At 36.0% G+C, this 17,693-nt stretch overlaps 1 protein-coding gene across 1 annotated transcript; it reads left to right on the top strand.

The window, feature by feature from the left end:
• Positions 1 to 5,349: 5,349 nt before the first annotated feature.
• LOC107558740 (elongation of very long chain fatty acids protein 4-like) lies at positions 5,350 to 15,992 on the top strand. Its single transcript, XM_016242408.1, has 6 exons — positions 5,350 to 5,598; positions 8,715 to 8,805; positions 8,889 to 9,076; positions 10,420 to 10,500; positions 12,610 to 12,781; positions 15,617 to 15,992. Exons 2-6 carry the CDS (start codon positions 8,739 to 8,741, stop codon positions 15,877 to 15,879), a joined length of 771 nt encoding a protein of 256 aa, XP_016097894.1. The 5' UTR covers positions 5,350 to 5,598; positions 8,715 to 8,738; the 3' UTR covers positions 15,880 to 15,992.
• The last annotated feature ends 1,701 nt before the right edge of the window (positions 15,993 to 17,693 follow it).

Raw genomic sequence — 17,693 nt, 5'->3', positions numbered from 1 at the left:
TTAGCATGCTATTATTTTGCGGGCGTCGGCGATTCCCTCCGATCGCGTCTTCGATAATTCACACTGTGATTTTGCAAAACCTGTCGGCAAGTGAAAAATCGGGCTAAAATCGTACAGTGTGAACTCTGCATTATGCCGAGTTCACACTGCACGATTTTCAAAGACGTCGCATCACTGTTGGTTTCACACTGAACGACTATCTGGGCTAGCATTCAGTTGCTGCTGTGTTCACACTGAACGACTATCTGGGCTAGCATTCAGTTGCTGCTGTGTTCACACTGAACGACTATCTGGGCTAGCATTCAGTTCCTGCTGTGTTCACACTGCACGATGGAACGACGACAGGAGGTTACACACTGCATGACTTTACAATAGGAAGAATCTCCGACAGCTCTGTCTAGTGCAGGGTTGCCAGGTTTTCGCTACAAAACCCGCCCAATTACTACTCAAAATATAATATAACAAAATACAATTTTTTTTTGGCGGGGTTCTCGTGGTACAATTCACATTCCAGGGCCTAAATATCACGTTATTGGGGTTGCTTCAACCTGCTGACATAAAAAACAACCAGCGGCAATCGCGGATTATGTCAACACTGGTCCTCAAACTACGTTTCATATAACTCCTCCCCGAACTTCCCGCTGCCCTGTATCTTGGTCTCTCATTGGCTGTAGGTCATCGCCGATGTGTTTTTCAGTCAGAACTCATTTCACACAGCGTGATTGTGAATCGCCGACAGCTCCAGATATTTAGCATACCAAATATTTCACGGGCGTCATGTCGGCGATTCCCTCAGAATTCTTTGATAAACTCACACTGCGTGATTGTCACTCGCATGAACGAGCACCGATTTGCTTCCGATTTCAGGCATTTGTCGGCGAGTGAAAAATCGGGCTAAAATCGTGCAGTGTGAACTCGGCATTAGTCTTGTTAATGTCACACTGTTTTTCTTGGCTCTCAAATTCTGGTTCCTTTGTCGTGGTTGTTTTGCCCTGTTTGTATTTAGTTTGGACTGACGCCCCTGTGCATGACCTTATGCTTGTTTATGGACTATGGATTTTGGATTATCCTTCAATAAAGAGCTGCAATTGGATCCTCGGCCTTCGTGTCTCTGAGCAGACCGTGACAAATGCATTGCTGAATTTTCAGCATCATTACCCGAGTCTTCAGTGTAACATGATCCTTCAGAAATCATCATAGGCTGATTTGCTACTTAAGAAACATTTCTTTCTTTTATCAAGGCTGAAAACTGTTTAATATTGCTTATTATTTTTGTGGAAACTGAAACATTTATTTTCAGAATTCTTTGATGAACAAAGTCGGTAACATCATAAATGTGGTGTTTTTTGCTTATCTGCTTCTCCCATTTGCTCTTTTACATTGAGTGTCACTAGAGCAGGGGTAGGCAAGTTCGGTCCTAGAGAGCCGCAGTCCTGCAGAGTTCAGCTCCAACCCTAATCAAACACACCTGAACAAGCTAATCAATCTCTTCAGGATTACTAAGGCTATAGACGGGTGAGGTTTTTATTTATTTATTTATTTTTCTTTTTTTCTTTTCCCCTTTCCAGGGTTGGAGCTGAACTCCGCAGGACTGCGGCTCTCTAGGACTGAACTTGCCTACCCCTGCACTAGACTAATACAATCAGATACAATTTCTTAAATATTTATTACAATATATACTGATAAATTTAACGTTCACTTCAATGGTATGAGATGACTGAATGCTTTTAGCTTATTTGAGCTTTCACCAACTGAACTGCAGAGGTCAAGCTATTAAAACATAGTGAAGTAAGCTACAAACTCGATCATAATGCACAATGATTCCTATGTATTCTGATTTATTTCACTAGTTAACAGTAAACCTGTTACCTCACCTGAGTATGTTTGTCTGCGGTTATGTCCTAACCAATGTCTAAATCAAACATACACCCTAACTTTACTGTCACATTTAATCAATTGAATGCATCCTTGCAGAATAAAAGTATTAATTTCTTTCAAAAAGACCCCAAACGTCTGACCAATATTGTAATTAAAATGTACAAAAATATAAAAGCGAGGAAGCAAGAACTGTACTGTGGAAAAATGAAAGACAAACGTACTGTGCATGAAATACTGCAAACTTGTGTAGTGTTTTGTACAGTACAGTGTTGTGTTGCACTGCTGTTGTTCAGCTGTCAGTGTGACACACAGGTGAGATGATGTGTGAGGTGAGCCTGAACTCCTTCATCACTTCCTGCTTCTCTCAAGCACTGCACATCTGCTCCTGCAGCGCCGCGGCCCGCTGAGAATGATCACAGACCAACCACTGCTAACCGAACACCTGTGAGCCTCTAAAAACACTCAATAACAGAGCTGAGCCGTCATGCAATTAGCCCTCAACCTGCTGGCTCCTCACCTCAACATCTGCACACACAGATTTTCATTGCACACCTCGCTCAGAAGACTAGGTCATAACTTCGCCTTTAAAGGGATTCATGAATTGAGAAATCAAAATTATCTTGATTGAGTTTGATAAGAGGTCTTTGTGCTATAAGACATTCTGTAAGTTTCAGAACTCAAAACTTTCTTGTTAGTCTAAAAACAGCTTATACTGAAGCCAATCCGCCAAAATGACAGCTTGTGGAATGTGCCACTTTATGCCGTAATAGTGTGGCTAAACACAGCTTCTGCAGAAGATCAATGCCTGCTTCTATATGGCTGTCTGTTTAACCCCGCCCACCAATTCACACAAACATAAAGAGAAATGACGAGAGGCAAACGCAGGTCTACGCAGAAATCAAACGATTAATTTTATTTGATTAACCTTATTTTTAACGAAGTTCCAGACTGCATCAGTAAGAACTTGGTTCATTGTTCACTTCATTTTACCACGGATTCTTTTCGATGCACAATTTTCAGAAAGATTGAAACTGAAGGACGATGCTGTGCCGACTATATTGGATTTGACAGTAATGTCGCACCACACAAGTGTGAGTAACTATTTTTATTATCAATGGAATCAATGGGAATCAATGGAAGTGACATGTGGCCAAGTATGGTGACCCATACTACGAATTAGTGCTCTGCATTTATCCCATCCAAAGTGCACACACACACCGTGAACACACACACACCGTGAACACACACCCGGAGCAGTGGGCAGCCATTTTTTGCTGTGGCGCCCGGGGAGCCCGAGGGGGTTCGGTGCCTTGCTCAAGGGCACCTCAGTCGTGGTATTGAAGGTGGAAGAGAGCGCTGTACATTCACTCCCCCCACCTACAATCCCTGCCTTTGGGTTACGAGTCCGATTCTCTAACCATTAGGCCAGGACGTCCCGATTATGTTATCTCTATTGCTTTGTCTGTTATACAGATCGTTAAATATATACTGAGTATTAATGTGTTTTTAACTTAAATTACAGCAGTCCTTATCATTAGCCAGTCATAGCAGTGGGAGTTTACTTCCGAGTCTACAATCCGTCACGCCTATACAAACGGAGCGTTCTGATGAGGGGGGTCAAAACAGGACAGAAAATTGCCTATTTCTAAATCATTTTTTGATGTAAAAATCTTGATAACATTATAAGTGGACCTTAGAGAACAGTACCAAATAATAATAAAAAAGTTAGTTCGTGGCCGCTTTAAATTAAGATTAACTCTAATACAGAGATTTTTGCATCAAGTGTGCGTGGTGGGAGCGCTAGTGAGATCTAAAAGGACAAATGGGACAACAGTAGCTCATGAGCAATATCTTGAGCCATTATTTAATCGGACAGTAAAAATAGGTTCATAAATAAAAAATAACCTTTTAATTTCCGAGATAATTGGACTCCACTAGTTGAAATAAACATGCAACATGATTAAAAAAAGAACATAGCCTATATGAAACATATATTGTTTCATAATGCACAGTATTTAACAATTCATAATTTTTTATGTTTTCATACAATAATGATTCACGTGTCTGCATAAAAACATTTATTTTGATGTTTTTGATTGATGTTTAGATTACCATGTAGTTACACTGTAAAATAAGGTAAATAAAACAAAGACTATTGGAGTACGTTTTACAAGAAAATATGATTTCAGTCTACTGTCCCCCCCCCATATGTGAAATTGTTTTCTAGGGTGTGTTGCCACCTTGTGTCTGCATTGTGTTCTCGCAGTGGGATAAAATATTCTCAGCAACAGGTTATCCCTCAGTATGTATCGATTTGGAGATTTAATTGAGACTGAGAGAGGGCCTATCAGTGGAAGAAATTACCATTACGTAACATTATATTATACAATATAACATATTAATGAAAATCATTGTATGCCAATGTGTGATGTATACAATGTGATGTAGAGCATAATATATTACTATAATGTAAATAAAAAAATATATTAATTGTATATGAAGTATTAAATATGAAAACAATTACATTTATAAAAATTGAATACAGAATAATATTCCTGCCAGAGAAAAAAAAATCACTGCATTAAATTATTTAATATAACCATAAAATGACTACATGCCTGTATAAAATAAGATGCAGAACTAAATAATATAATAATATTATATTTTATCATATTATAATTATTAGATATGAAAATATTAAATATAAAAATTGGTTATACAAATTAAGTACAGATTAATATAATGTAATGATTAAACCTGCATAAATCGTGTATTTTCTAAAACAATGATGTTGAAAAATATGTATTCAAAATAATAATTAGATAATAATACATTATAGCCTAATATAATAATTAGATAATAAATTATTAAATATGAAAGCAGTTATATTTATACAAATAAAGTAAAGAATAATATATCAAACCTGGATGAAACATGTATTTTATTTAAAAAAAATTACAGAACGGTACAATTATGTTTAAAATATGTATAAAATAATACCGGAATAATATAATAATATCATAATTATTATATATAAATTATTAAATATGAAAACAATTATGTTTATACAAATTGAGTACAAATAATATAACAATGATGTGAATAAACTATGTAATTTATTAAAATATTGCATTAAACGTTACACTATAATCATGTTGAAAAATATGTAGGCTATCTATGTATAATAATAATAATAATAAATGAAATGATATTTATACAAATTTATATTTATACAAATGGAATAGGCTACAAAATAATATAATGATCAAACAAAAAAATATGTATTCAATTAAACCTTGTGTGTGTGTGTGTGTGTGTATTCGAAATATTTTTGGTGCGTCCCAAACAGATAAACGTTATGTTAAGATAAGTGCTGCTCATGCGTCTGTTGACACCCGCCGGATAAGATTTGCGCTTTAACGCCTAAACAAAGGAGTTATCCGAGCGCACGGGCACAAGCCCCACATGGCGCAACTGCGCATGCTCAGTGCCGGACAGACCGGTGTCCAGTCAGTGTCAGACACTCTGATCAGATGCGTTTGCCTCATATGCTCCAGTCCCGTTAGTTACATTCAGTTTGCCTTCGCGTAATTATTGCCAAACCTGCGGAGTTGATGTGTTTAAACGCACACTGTAGATTTAAATCCAGACATTTATTCACTCGCATATTTGACCTGGGCTGCACCGCACCTGATGTCGGCATAGGCACGCGCTCGCAAGGTAAGACTGTGTGTGTCAAGAGTGTATTTTTCTGCATCGGTAGCAGACTTCAATCTATTTGACTTGGAAATGTGCATGCATTTCAATGCAAATGACAGTTTACTGCAAAATGTCAGATCCAGTTAAATCGCTTTAATGGAGATTAGTCATGTTCCCCAACGGAACCATTCAGTAGCAACTTGTTGAAAGCGTTTAAGTTTGTCTGCAGGTTTAAAATAAAGGTTTTAGTGTTTGATATAACAGGCGAATATTTGAGAGATGCACAAATAGCTTTATATTAGTTCTTCAGTAAACCATCTTGTACTAATGCTTTTAAAGAACCCAGAACCCAATGTACTGATCTGAGGAAGCTGTAAAGGAACATTAATCTCAAAAGTGATATATAGTAAACATGGAAACTCATTGTTGGCAGAAATGGTTGGTTTAACCTAATAAACAATATATTATTTATTAAACATATATTAATCAACAGTAGAGCATTATCTAAGATTTTCAAATAGTTGTATCTCAGCCAAATATTGTCCTAACAAACCATACATCAATGGAAAGCTTATTTATTCAGCTTTCAGATGATGTAGAAATCTCAATTTTGTGGTCCAGGGTCACATATGCTCAGTTTGTTTGCTCTTAACAATTGACTGTTTGGTACAGATGGACAGTTGCAACTTATGATTTTTTTCTTATGAGTTTCTGGGAAAGTTTTAGACCTCAGTAGCTTGTAGTTGGAGCATCTGGTGGTGATAACCTTCATGGCGATCATCCCTCTGAGTGCTGCGGCCTCAGATGTGGGTTGATGGGCATTTGTACTTACACTTTAAGCTCGTAGATCAAAAGGAATTAAAGCCTGACTGACAAATGCTGGTGAAACCTGCTGACACACGCGCACGGAGGCTTTTGTCTTCAGCGGGGACGCATAGGAACTTTGCACTGTGTGTCGACATGCTTATTTTAACAGCCACATCTCTTCCGTTTTATAGTGCAGAATCATTTATGCACGTTAAGTGGCCTCAAAACATAGTTGCAGACTTGATCTAAATGGTCTGATTGTCATTGCATTAGCTACAAAATATCAAACTAAGAAGTATTAAGCATGTACTACTAGTAACAAAGTAGTTTGTTAGGGTTTAAATTCTAAAACAACATACAATCTTAGAAAAAAGGGACAAGAGCTGTCACCGGGACAGTATCTTTTTGAAAGGAACTAATATGGACTTTCTAAGTAGATATATGCACCCTTTAGGAGCAAAAAAGTTGCAAATGTGTATCTTTTGAAAGGGTACTCAGTGACAGCTTTTGTACTTTTTTTTTTTCTGAAAGTGTATTGAGTAAGCCAGGGCTAATGATGTTATTCTATGTGGGGTTTATTTGTGTCAAATTCTATATGCACAAACCTTAGTCTTAGGATAAGAAAGAAATCTGTTGAACATGTCCAATGTTACTGTCCAGAAAAACACACACAATACACAATAGTGGGGCACGTTGTCACACTACACTCTTAAAAATAAAGGTGCTTCAAAAGGTTCTTCAAGCGATGCCATAGAAGAACCATTGTTGGTTCCACAAAGAACCATTCAGTCAAAGGTTCTTTAAAGAACCATCTCTTTCTTGCGTTTTTGTAATCTGAAGAACCTTATTTCGCCACAAAGACCCTTTTGTGAAACAGAAAGGTTCTTCAGATGTTAAAGGTTCTTTATGGAACCATTTAGACAAAAAGGTTCTTCTATTGCATCGTGAAGCACCTTTATTTTTAAGAGTGCATATGGGGTACAAACTGCCATTAAACAGCCAATTATTGACTTTTTAGCTGTGAAACAAGTAGGAAATGCAAAATCGTGAAAATACCAAACCAACGTTTTGGTCAACAGAAAGTGCAATTAATAAATTGTGTAAAGAAAACAACAACAACAACAACAACATTAAACACGTGACAACTTGCCTCAATATAAATGTGATGACCTGAACCAACCTAAAAAAACCCTCTCGTCCTGAGAACACAGTTCAAGCTTCAGTTCAAATATGCCTTCATTATATAGTTAACTCTTATCTGAATGCATTTTAGTGCATTTTTATTATGTACACTTGTTAGATTTAACAAAAGTATAATGTTGGAATCTTAGTTTGGAAGACAGACTCATTAAAAAAAATCACAATTTAAGACTTTAAGAGATTATTACATTGTGACAACTAGCCCCGGTCACCCCTATACTGAAAATGAAGACGTAAGTATTGTGTGACTGTGTTTGTTTGTGGTTTGTGCCTCGTATATTTCATTTGTGTTGAATACATTACATCTGTTGTTACTCTGCTGGGATAAAGTGTCAATTTGAGGAAAACTGACCTTAAAGATCCACTTAAAAATCACCAAAACCTGCTTATTCAAAGATATTGAGCAAAAATGATGAAAAAGACACTTAATTTGATATATTCGATCTAATGCAATGATATTGAGACATTTGCATAAGCATACTTTGCATCATTTGTTTGACTATTTTCTTCCACAAAGCTCTTAAAAATTTCAATCAAGTTTAACCTGATGTTACCCCAAGTATTTTTAGCAAAGATTACACTTTTGCTTGTGTGCTAAATTTGGGACCGTATACAGCTATCCTGTTTTCCTTCCGTTTGTCTCAGTGCAAAACGATAGGGCTGCTAAATAATGCACGGGCGTCAGCAGGGCCGTGGAAGACGGGCTGATTATGTTATGACACTGGTGGACTGTGACTTATATTAATTCTGCTTACCTTGCGCTCAGGTTTGGAATGTGGTTTAGTTGCTGATTTAAAATAGTGACTCTCAGTAATACACGTACACATCTGTCACTATATTCTTGGGTTCGCCTTTCGGCGCAATAAATCTGGAAAAAACACACACAAAAGGATACATATTTAGCATGCTGTTACCTACATTTTAGCTCAGTTATTGTGTAACAGTGTCTTATTACAGCACAGTTATGTGGCACAGTGTGATGAGTAATCAAAATCTAATATTTACAGTCTTGTGAAATGATGTTTGTATTGTCAGACCGACTGTCCTAAAGGAATAGTTTTCATATTGTGCAAGGAGAAGACTAAGGCGAGCACTTTAAAAATGCTTCTATTCTGTTTGTTCCTTCACAGGATAATCATCTTAGAACTAGAGCCATGGAGACAGTCATTCACTTTATGAATGACTCTGTAGAGTTTTATAAATGGAGCCTTACCATAGCAGGTATGTGTATTTTTATATTTTGAAGAAAATAAAAATAGCTAAATATTCCGAATCGAATTGGGTTTCGTGTGTTTAAATCTCAGATAAGCGCGTGGAGGAATGGCCGATGATGTCATCTCCGCTCCCCACCCTGGGGATCAGCGTTCTCTACTTGCTCTTCCTCTGGGTCGGACCCCTTTACATGCAGAACCGGGAGCCTTTTCAGCTCAGAAAAACCCTCATTGTGTACAACTTCAGCATGGTGCTGCTTAACTTCTACATCTGCAAAGAGGTCTGCTGATCTCCTTGTCAATCCATTTGAATCTAGTAGGGCCAATCATGTTTATAGAGGCCGCAACAAGCATAGTTGCTTGGAAGTATCATGGTACCAGAAAATAGTATTGGTATGACAGGATTCTTCCTAAATACAGTTGCACTACAATATGTATGGTAAAAAATGTAATTAAGTCCGCATTACGCATTACAAGTTTTTCAAACTTCACACTATGAAGACTGAAATCACAGCGTTCTTATGTGTTTGTGTTCCTTGCGTAAATATATACTGCAAAAACTAATTTCCTTCAGTATTTTTCCTCTTGTTCTCCTGTATACAGATATTTAAACAGCCTTAAAACAAGATAAATATACTCACAAAAGCAAAAGTACCATATCTTCAGTTTTTTTTTTATTCAGTTATTTTTCTTTTGCTATTGGCAAATTGTTGTTTGCATATATTTATGTGCAAAATCAATTTTATTGGCATTTTTGAGCAGAAATCTTAACTAAATGTAGTGTGGTTTAATTTTAAAACAAGACATATTTGTAAATTATATATGTACACAGTATCTATATACATAAGTGTACATATAATTTGCAAATATTTAAAAACAAAAATATTTATTTGTTAAAAAAGAATGATAAAATACTGTTCAAAATATAATAATATTAAATAACAAATATAAAAATATAACTACAAGATTTTGCATGGTACATATATATATATATATGTATATATATATATGTAAAATATTTGTAAATTATATATATATTTATATATTACTATATATACATATATAGGATTATATATATATATAATTTACGAATGTTTAAAATACAAATATTTCTTTGATAAAAAAAATGTATTATAAAATACTGTTCAAAATCTAACATAATATAAAATAATAATAATGAACTGCAGGACTTGTCAACTTCCCACATATGCAACAATCCTGCCTGATATTCATATTATGCAATATCATTTTAGCATTATCAGGTTTTTAAAGTGCTCACTGTGTAAAAAAAAATAGCAATAGTAAAATAGCAGTGATTTCAGCTCAACATGTGCAATACTGTACCACAGACAGACCGCAGACAGGTCACAGACGTTTGGCACAAGATCACTGGTTAAATAAAAAAGTGACACATTTTACTTCTTACACAGACAGTCTGTTGCTTGTTTCGCAAGTCGAACTTTTACATGCACAAACAAAAATACATGCTATGAAGGGAAACAGAACTGTGCAGATTATGTTTTCCCAAAGCATAAGGAATAAACTGGCAAATTAACCTTTTGTGGCCATTAACCTTTCCATGAGCACAAAATAATAATAATGAATAATGTGTCTTTGCCTCTAGCTGCTTCTGGGCTCCAGATCGGCAGGATACAGCTACCTCTGCCAGCCCGTGAACTACTCCAATGACGTCAATGAAGTCAGGGTAAGAAATACACTGTCTTCCCTTAAACACGTTTACTTAATTGAAGACACACCATGCTAATGTTTTTATATAAAGCGAATTATACACAGACTAACCCTATCAAAAACTCCAGATTGAAGCCATGATCTTGTAGACCATTAGCACCTCAGAGGGTACAGTTGTGGGGAACAGGGAGAAAGTTGAGTAGTGCTCTGTGAGAGCGAGGCTTAACTGTAATCAGGAGGCCGGAACGCAGAATCCCTGGATTCGCTTTCACTGACGTCGGTTAGAGTTCCCTCATGCTGTTGTCTTGGCATGCATTGGCACCCTCATTGACAAGCTTGGTTTCCCTGGTGACACGAGGACAGAGATGAGGTCAGGAGTCTCCCCACCTGTAGGCCACGCCTCCATTCATATGGCTCTTGCAACCAGTATACCTAAATGGCAAATTAAATGCAATGAATAATTTTATACCTATATCCAAAGTGACTTCAGCAAAGCTTAGGTTGTATGTCTTGATCAAGGCTTCAATGGTTATGGGGGTTCACAGATCACACATAGCTGTTTTTATACTTGACAATGACAGAGAGACAGACAGAACATAAAATGACAGAACAAATGATAGATCAAATGACAGACAGTTGGATGGATGGAAAGAAAGAAAAAAAAACAGAGACAAAACGAAAGAAACAATAGATAAAATGACAGAATGGATGGATGGATGGATGGATGGATGAAAGGAAAACAAGAAAGAAAGAAAACAAAATAAACAGACAAAACGACAGAAACAATAGATAAAACGACAGAACAAACAATAGATTGAACGACAGACAGTTGCATGGATGGATGCAAAGAAAGAAAGAAAAAAAGAAAGAAAGACAAAACAAACAGACAAAATGACAAAGAAAGAAAGAAAAACAAAGCAAACAGACCAAAAGACAGAACAAACAATAGATGGAATTACAGAGTTGGATGAATGGATGAATGCAAAGAAAGAAAAAAAGAAAGAAAGACAAAACAAATAGATAAAATGACAGAAACAATAGATAAAACGACAGAACAAACAATAGATCAAATGACAGTTGAATGGATGGATGCAAAGAAAGAAAGAAAAAAAGAAAGAAAGACAAAACAAATAGATAAAATGACAGAAACAATAGATAAAACGACAGAACAAACAATAGATCAAATGACAGTTGAATGGATGGATGCAAAGAAAGAAAGAAAAAAAGAAGAACAAAATGACAGAACAAACGATAGATCTAATGACAGAGATAGATAGATAGATAGATAGATAGATAGATAGATAGATAGATAGATAGATAGATAGATAGATAGATAGATAGATAGATAGATAGATTGTTGGACCAACATATTTTTGATGTTATATCCAACTAAATCTCCTTCCCTCTTCACAGCTTTCTTTGGCGCTATGATTAATTCAGGCATTCATGTGCTGATGTATGGCTACTATGGCTTGGCAGCGTTTGGACCAAAGATCCAGAAGTACCTGTGGTGGAAGAAATACCTCACTATTATTCAGATGGTACAAAAACACTCCTCATCCCTCTTAAAATGGTGTATGGAAAATTATTATCTACCAAACTTACATGGATTGCTTATTAGTTCACTTAGCTCAAGGTACACAATTCTATGGAAGCCCGTTTCTGTCATAGAATAAAACAATTTAAATAGCTTAATTGCACCTTTTTCTCTCACAATAATGACATTGTGCCCCTTGCAATTCTGAGTTGATACCTCACAATTTGGACTTTATTTCTTGCAATTCTGCTTTTTTTGTAAAAAAAAATAAATACACTCTGACTTTGAAATTTCCATGTAATGAATGAAGAATGTAATAATCAGTTATAATTACTACATTATAAATAACAAACATTATTGATCATTCATTCTCTCTAAAATACATTTCTTGAGTCTATAAATGTACAATCTGGTGTATTTTTCTCAAATGTCTACTACGATATGCATAGTACATCCAGTTACAGTTGCATCGGTTGAATACAGTAAATCATTGTGTTTAAATTATTGAGGTAAAACAGCATCAACCAAACAGAACATTTCTTGGTGAGCAAAATTGTAATTTTGTGGATACCGGCGGTGTTTCTGCAGATAGCGTCAGCGCTATGGTGGTACTACATCTCTAAGGGGGTGGAGTTTCTGGACACAGTGTTCTTCATCATGAGGAAGAAGTTTAACCAGGTCAGCTTCCTGCACGTCTATCACCACTGCACAATGTTCATCCTGTGGTGGATCGGCATCAAGTGGGTTCCTGGTGGACAGTGTGAGTATACCCACACACATATCCATTGATTTAGCAGACCTAAATATATCTAAATAACTAAATTACTTCTATTGTTGTCAAATTAAGCCACTTGAGATTATTATAGACTAAGCCAAAGCCTGAAGTCCTAATGCTAACCTAAGGCTAAGCCTATATTAAGCCTAAACCTAAAATGAGGCCAAAATATATTGTAGAATTGAACAAGAAATTGAACAATTTATCAATAGGACATCATGTTTTTGTGTTTTTCATGCTTTTATCCAAAGCTACTTAATGGGTAGTTCACCCAAAAATGAAAATTTTGTCATCATTTGAAGGTGGGTTTCTGGTCCCTTGACTTCCATAGTATTTCTTTCCATACTATGGAAGTCAGTGTGGACCAACAATGGTTTGGTTACCAAAATTTTTCAAAATATCTTCTTTTGTGTTTAACAGAAGAAAGAAACTCATACAGGTTTGGAACAATTTAAAGGTGATGACATGATGACAGTTTTCACGTTTGAAGTGAAGTGAATTATCCCTTTAATTTGCAAAGTATACATTTTATGAGTTCATGTATTTCTCGTTTTGCTCATATGTTGCATTAACACCAGTGTGAGGAAATTAAGGTGGATCATCTGAAATGATAAAGGTTGAGAACCATTGTCAAGAACTTCTCCACTTTATAATTGTTGTGCATTTTGAGGCTTGAACAAGAAAAAACCCAAAAACAGAAGAAGGATGAGGGGATTTGAGGAAAGGGGAGGAAAGGTTAGGAGAGCTTAGGGGGATGTGGAAGGGGTCAAAGGGTTTGGAAGGGTATACCCTTTGGGGATCAGATGGTCACAAATGTTGGTGATACAGTACATCCAGAACATTTCATATTCAGTGATTGATCTTTAATAGCGTTCACTTAAGCAAAAAAGCGTGAACTGAATGGCATCTTGAAGCAATTTGCTTCATTCATGAAACTCGAGCGGAAAGGATTTTTGTGTCTTTTGAAAAATTTCCACATGAATGTGACTGTTTATGTACGAAAATTAATTTCCATGAAACAGTGTCATTCGTGAACGGCATCTCCAATGGCACCAGCAAGACATCGGAGGTCACGGAAAACGGAATGAAACAGAAGAAAGGAAAAGGAAAGCATGATTAAAAAGAAACAAGACAGGAAGTGAAACACTGGGTCTCGTGGGCTTCAAAAATACCCATGTCTCAACTGCTACAGACTGTTTGGTAATTTGTGAATGGAATGTTTGTGAAAACAAAATTTGTCTTTTTTGTTAACTTTTGCTGATTGTATTTCAAACTAGGGACATTTCTAACACAACCAATCCTGTGTTACATCACTTCCTCAATCATCTCCTTTGAGTTGCTTAGGCTACTTGTGACAGTTTTATAATACAAAATGTCCTATCTGGTTTATCGAATCAAAATAGCAAACTACTTTGAGAAGTTTAGTTATCATTTGGGGGGAATTGTCAGTTTTGAACGATTTTTCTTCTTCACAAAATCACATGCTTTTTCACATAAACAGAAAGCTAATTCTCTTGAATGTTTTTATTTAGTATAAGCAGCAGATGAAAGATTCTTACATAAATGGTTCAGCTGGACGCTTCACATGTCCTTCCTCTGGTCTCGATGACAGCCTGCTTTCTTGACTGTTGAATCCTGAAAGACTGAGCCCTTAAACAACAAATGATAATGAGAAAGAGTCAATCACGATGCGAGTCTGAATCACTTCCAGAAAACATGAGGATAATCCCAATTTCTATTTTATTATTGTCTGTTTGAATCTTTATTTGTAGTGAAACAGTGGTGTTTAAGGGCTCAGGGGAATGTTATTACAAAAGAAAATCACTACATTTGGTGGGTTTATACTCTTGCATTAGATAATGTCATTATTTTCATTTAATTCCCTGTACAAAACAAGTTCCTGAGATTTGCGTGCCGTAATGACGGTGTCATGACTATATACTCAGGTAGTTTCACATGTTTTTGTTCCACGTGTAAAATGAGACACATATACTGCAAACAAACACACACACACTTGTGTCCTTAATGTCTGTTCAGGTATGTGTTCTCTCTATTGCTTTGCGCACGTAGCTTTTTATTAAGTTTTTGCAAGTTATATTACATTACAGTTATACTAATTTTGCTTTTTGTTCCCTTTTATGAAAAAAAAGTTCCCTGTGCTAATAGAATCCCACGATTGGAAAAAAAAGAAGGTAGGCAAAAGATGTTTGAAAACAGCTATATACAGTGGGTACGGAAAGTATTCAGACCCCCTTAAATTTTTCACTCTTTGTTATATTGCAGCCATTTGCTAAAATCATTTAAGTTAATTTTTTTTCCTCATTAATGTACACACAGCACACCATATTGACAGAAAAACACAGAATTGTTGACATTTTTGCAGATTTATTAAAAAAGAAAAACTGAAATATCACATGGTCCTAAGTATTCAGACCCTTTGCTGTGACGCTCATATATTTAACTCAGGTGCTGTCCATTTCTTCTGATCATCCTTGAGATGGTTCTACACCTTCATTTGAGTCCAGCTGTGTTTGATTATACTGATTGGACTTGATTAGGAAAGCCACACACCTGTCTATATAAGACCTTACAGCTCACAGTGCATGTCAGAGCAAATGAGAATCATGAGGTCAAAGGAACTGCCTGAAGAGCTCAGAAACAGAATTGTGGCAAGGCACAGATCTGGCCAAGGTTACAAAAAAAATTCTGCTGCACTTAAGGGGGTAATAATGGGCTAATTATCATTTTTGGGCGAACTATCCCTTTAAGCAATCAAAGAGGTTGTAGATTTCTGTTACAAACCGGTTTGCTTGTGTTTAGATCCAGTTCCACGTCACCATTGGCCACGCCGCTCATTCTCTCTACACGGGCTGCCCATTCCCGGCCTGGATGCAGTGGGCTCTGATTGGCTACGCCGTCACATTCATCATCCTGTTTGCCAATTTCTACTACCAGACATACCGCCGCCAGCCACGCCTCAAGTCGGCCAAACCTGCCGTGAACGGCATCTCCAATGGCACCAGCAAGACATCGGAGGTCACGGAAAACGGAACGAAACAGAAGAAAGGAAAAGGAAAGCATGATTAAAAAGAAACAAGACAGGAAGTGAAACACTGGGTCTCGTGGGCTTCAAAAATACCCATGTCTCAACTGCTACAGACTGTTTGGTAATTTGTGAATGGAATGTTTGTGAAAACAAAATTTTTTCAAGTCTTTTTTGTTAACTTTTGCTGATTGTATTTCAAACTAGGGACATTTCTAACACAACCAATCCTGTGTTACATCACTTCCTCAATCATCTCCTTTGAGTTGCTTAGGCTACTTGTGACAGTTTTATAATACAAAATGTCCTATCTGGTTTATCGAATCAAAATAGCAAACTACTTTGAGAAGTTTAGTTATCATTTGGGGGGAATAGTCAGTTTTGAACGATTTTTCTTCTTCACAAAATCACATGCTTTTTCACATAAAACAGAAAGCTAATTCTCTTGAATGTTTTTATTTAGTATAAGCAGCAGATGAAAGATTCTTACATAAATGGTTCAGCTGGACGCTTCACATGTCCTTCCTCTGGTCTCGATGACAGCCAGCTTTCTTGACTGTTGAATCCTGAAAGACTGAGCCCTTAAACAACAAATGATAATGAGAAAGAGTCAATCACGATGCGAGTCTGAATCACTTCCAGAAAACATGAGGATAATCCCAATTTCTATTTTATTATTGTCTGTTTGAATCTTTATTTGTAGTGAAACAGTGGTGTTTAAGGGCTCAGGGGAATGCTATTACAAAAGAAAATCACTACATTTGGTGGGTTTATACTCTTGCATTAGATAATGTCATTATTTTCATTTAATTTCCTGTACAAAACAAGTTCCTGAGATTTGCGTGCAGTAATGACGGTGTCATGACTATATACTCAGGTAGTTTCACATGTTTTTGTTCCACGTGTAAAATGAGACACATATACTGCAAACAAACACACACACACTTGTGTCCTTAATGTCTGTTCAGGTATGTGTTCTCTCTATTGCTTTGCGCACGTAGCTTTTTATTAAGTTTTTGCAAGTTATATTACATTACAGTTATACTAATTTTGCTTTTTGTTCCCTTTTATGAAAAAAAAGTTCCCTGTGCTAATAGAATCCCACGATTGGAAAAAAAAGGTAGGCAAAAGATGTTTGAAAACAGCTATATATTTTCTGTATGACAATCTGAAATTCACACTGGAAGCGGTGTTTGTGATCTGTACATTGTGTACAACAGATTCTTACAAATGTCAATGTTCCTCTTATTGTAAACAAATATATCAGTTTATACAGAACTGAATGAAATAAACAGGATGTCAACCTCATTTAATGTCTTCCCTCACTCTTTCATGTGTGAATTTGCTAATTAGTTATAAAATGTCTCTCTCTCTTTCTCTCTGTTTTGTTTTGCTTTGCTAATTCAAGCATTACTGTGGAAGCCTGTTTCTGCCATGGAATAAAACAATTAAAAAAAAAAACATTCTGAGGAAAAATGTCAGAATTGCGAGACAACTCAGAATTCAGACTTTTTTTTCACAATCCATAAAGCCTCATTATACTTTTTTTTTTTTTTTGCAATTTCAAGTTTATATCGCACAATTCTAACTTTTTCCCTGAATTCTAAGTTTACATCTCACAATTCTGTTTTTTTTTTTATGTGTTTCTGCCATGACTTTTTAATTCAGTGTTTTTGTTTGTTTTGCATTTTTTGCAATTGCGAGTTTGAACAATTTTGATTTCCTGAATCTGAATCTGAATTGTGGGACATACTGTAAACTCAGAATTGTAAAAAATAAAATAAAAATAAAAATCAGGATTGCAAGATAAAGTTGCAATTACATTTTTTTAATTTAATTTGTTTTATTCCATGG

Source organism: Sinocyclocheilus grahami, unplaced genomic scaffold (genome assembly GCF_001515645.1).
Source record: "Sinocyclocheilus grahami isolate Dianchi unplaced genomic scaffold, SAMN03320097.WGS_v1.1 scaffold657.1, whole genome shotgun sequence".
Classification (NCBI taxonomy): domain Eukaryota; kingdom Metazoa; phylum Chordata; class Actinopteri; order Cypriniformes; family Cyprinidae; genus Sinocyclocheilus; species Sinocyclocheilus grahami.
This window is presented reverse-complemented; position numbering and strand designations above follow the sequence as displayed.

What these genes read in the sequence shown, in the direction of transcription:
- LOC107558740 (XM_016242408.1), top strand. Translation starts at nt 8,739, where the DNA reads ATGGAGACAGTCATTCACTTTATGAATGACTCTGTAGAGTTTTATAAA. An exon ending in ATGGAGCCTTACCATAGCAG is followed by an intron (nt 8,806 to 8,888) that starts GTATGTGTATTT and finishes TTTAAATCTCAG; the next exon opens with ATAAGCGCGTGGAGGAATGG. An exon ending in GTGGGTTCCTGGTGGACAGT is followed by an intron (nt 12,782 to 15,616) that starts GTGAGTATACCC and finishes GCTTGTGTTTAG; the next exon opens with ATCCAGTTCCACGTCACCAT.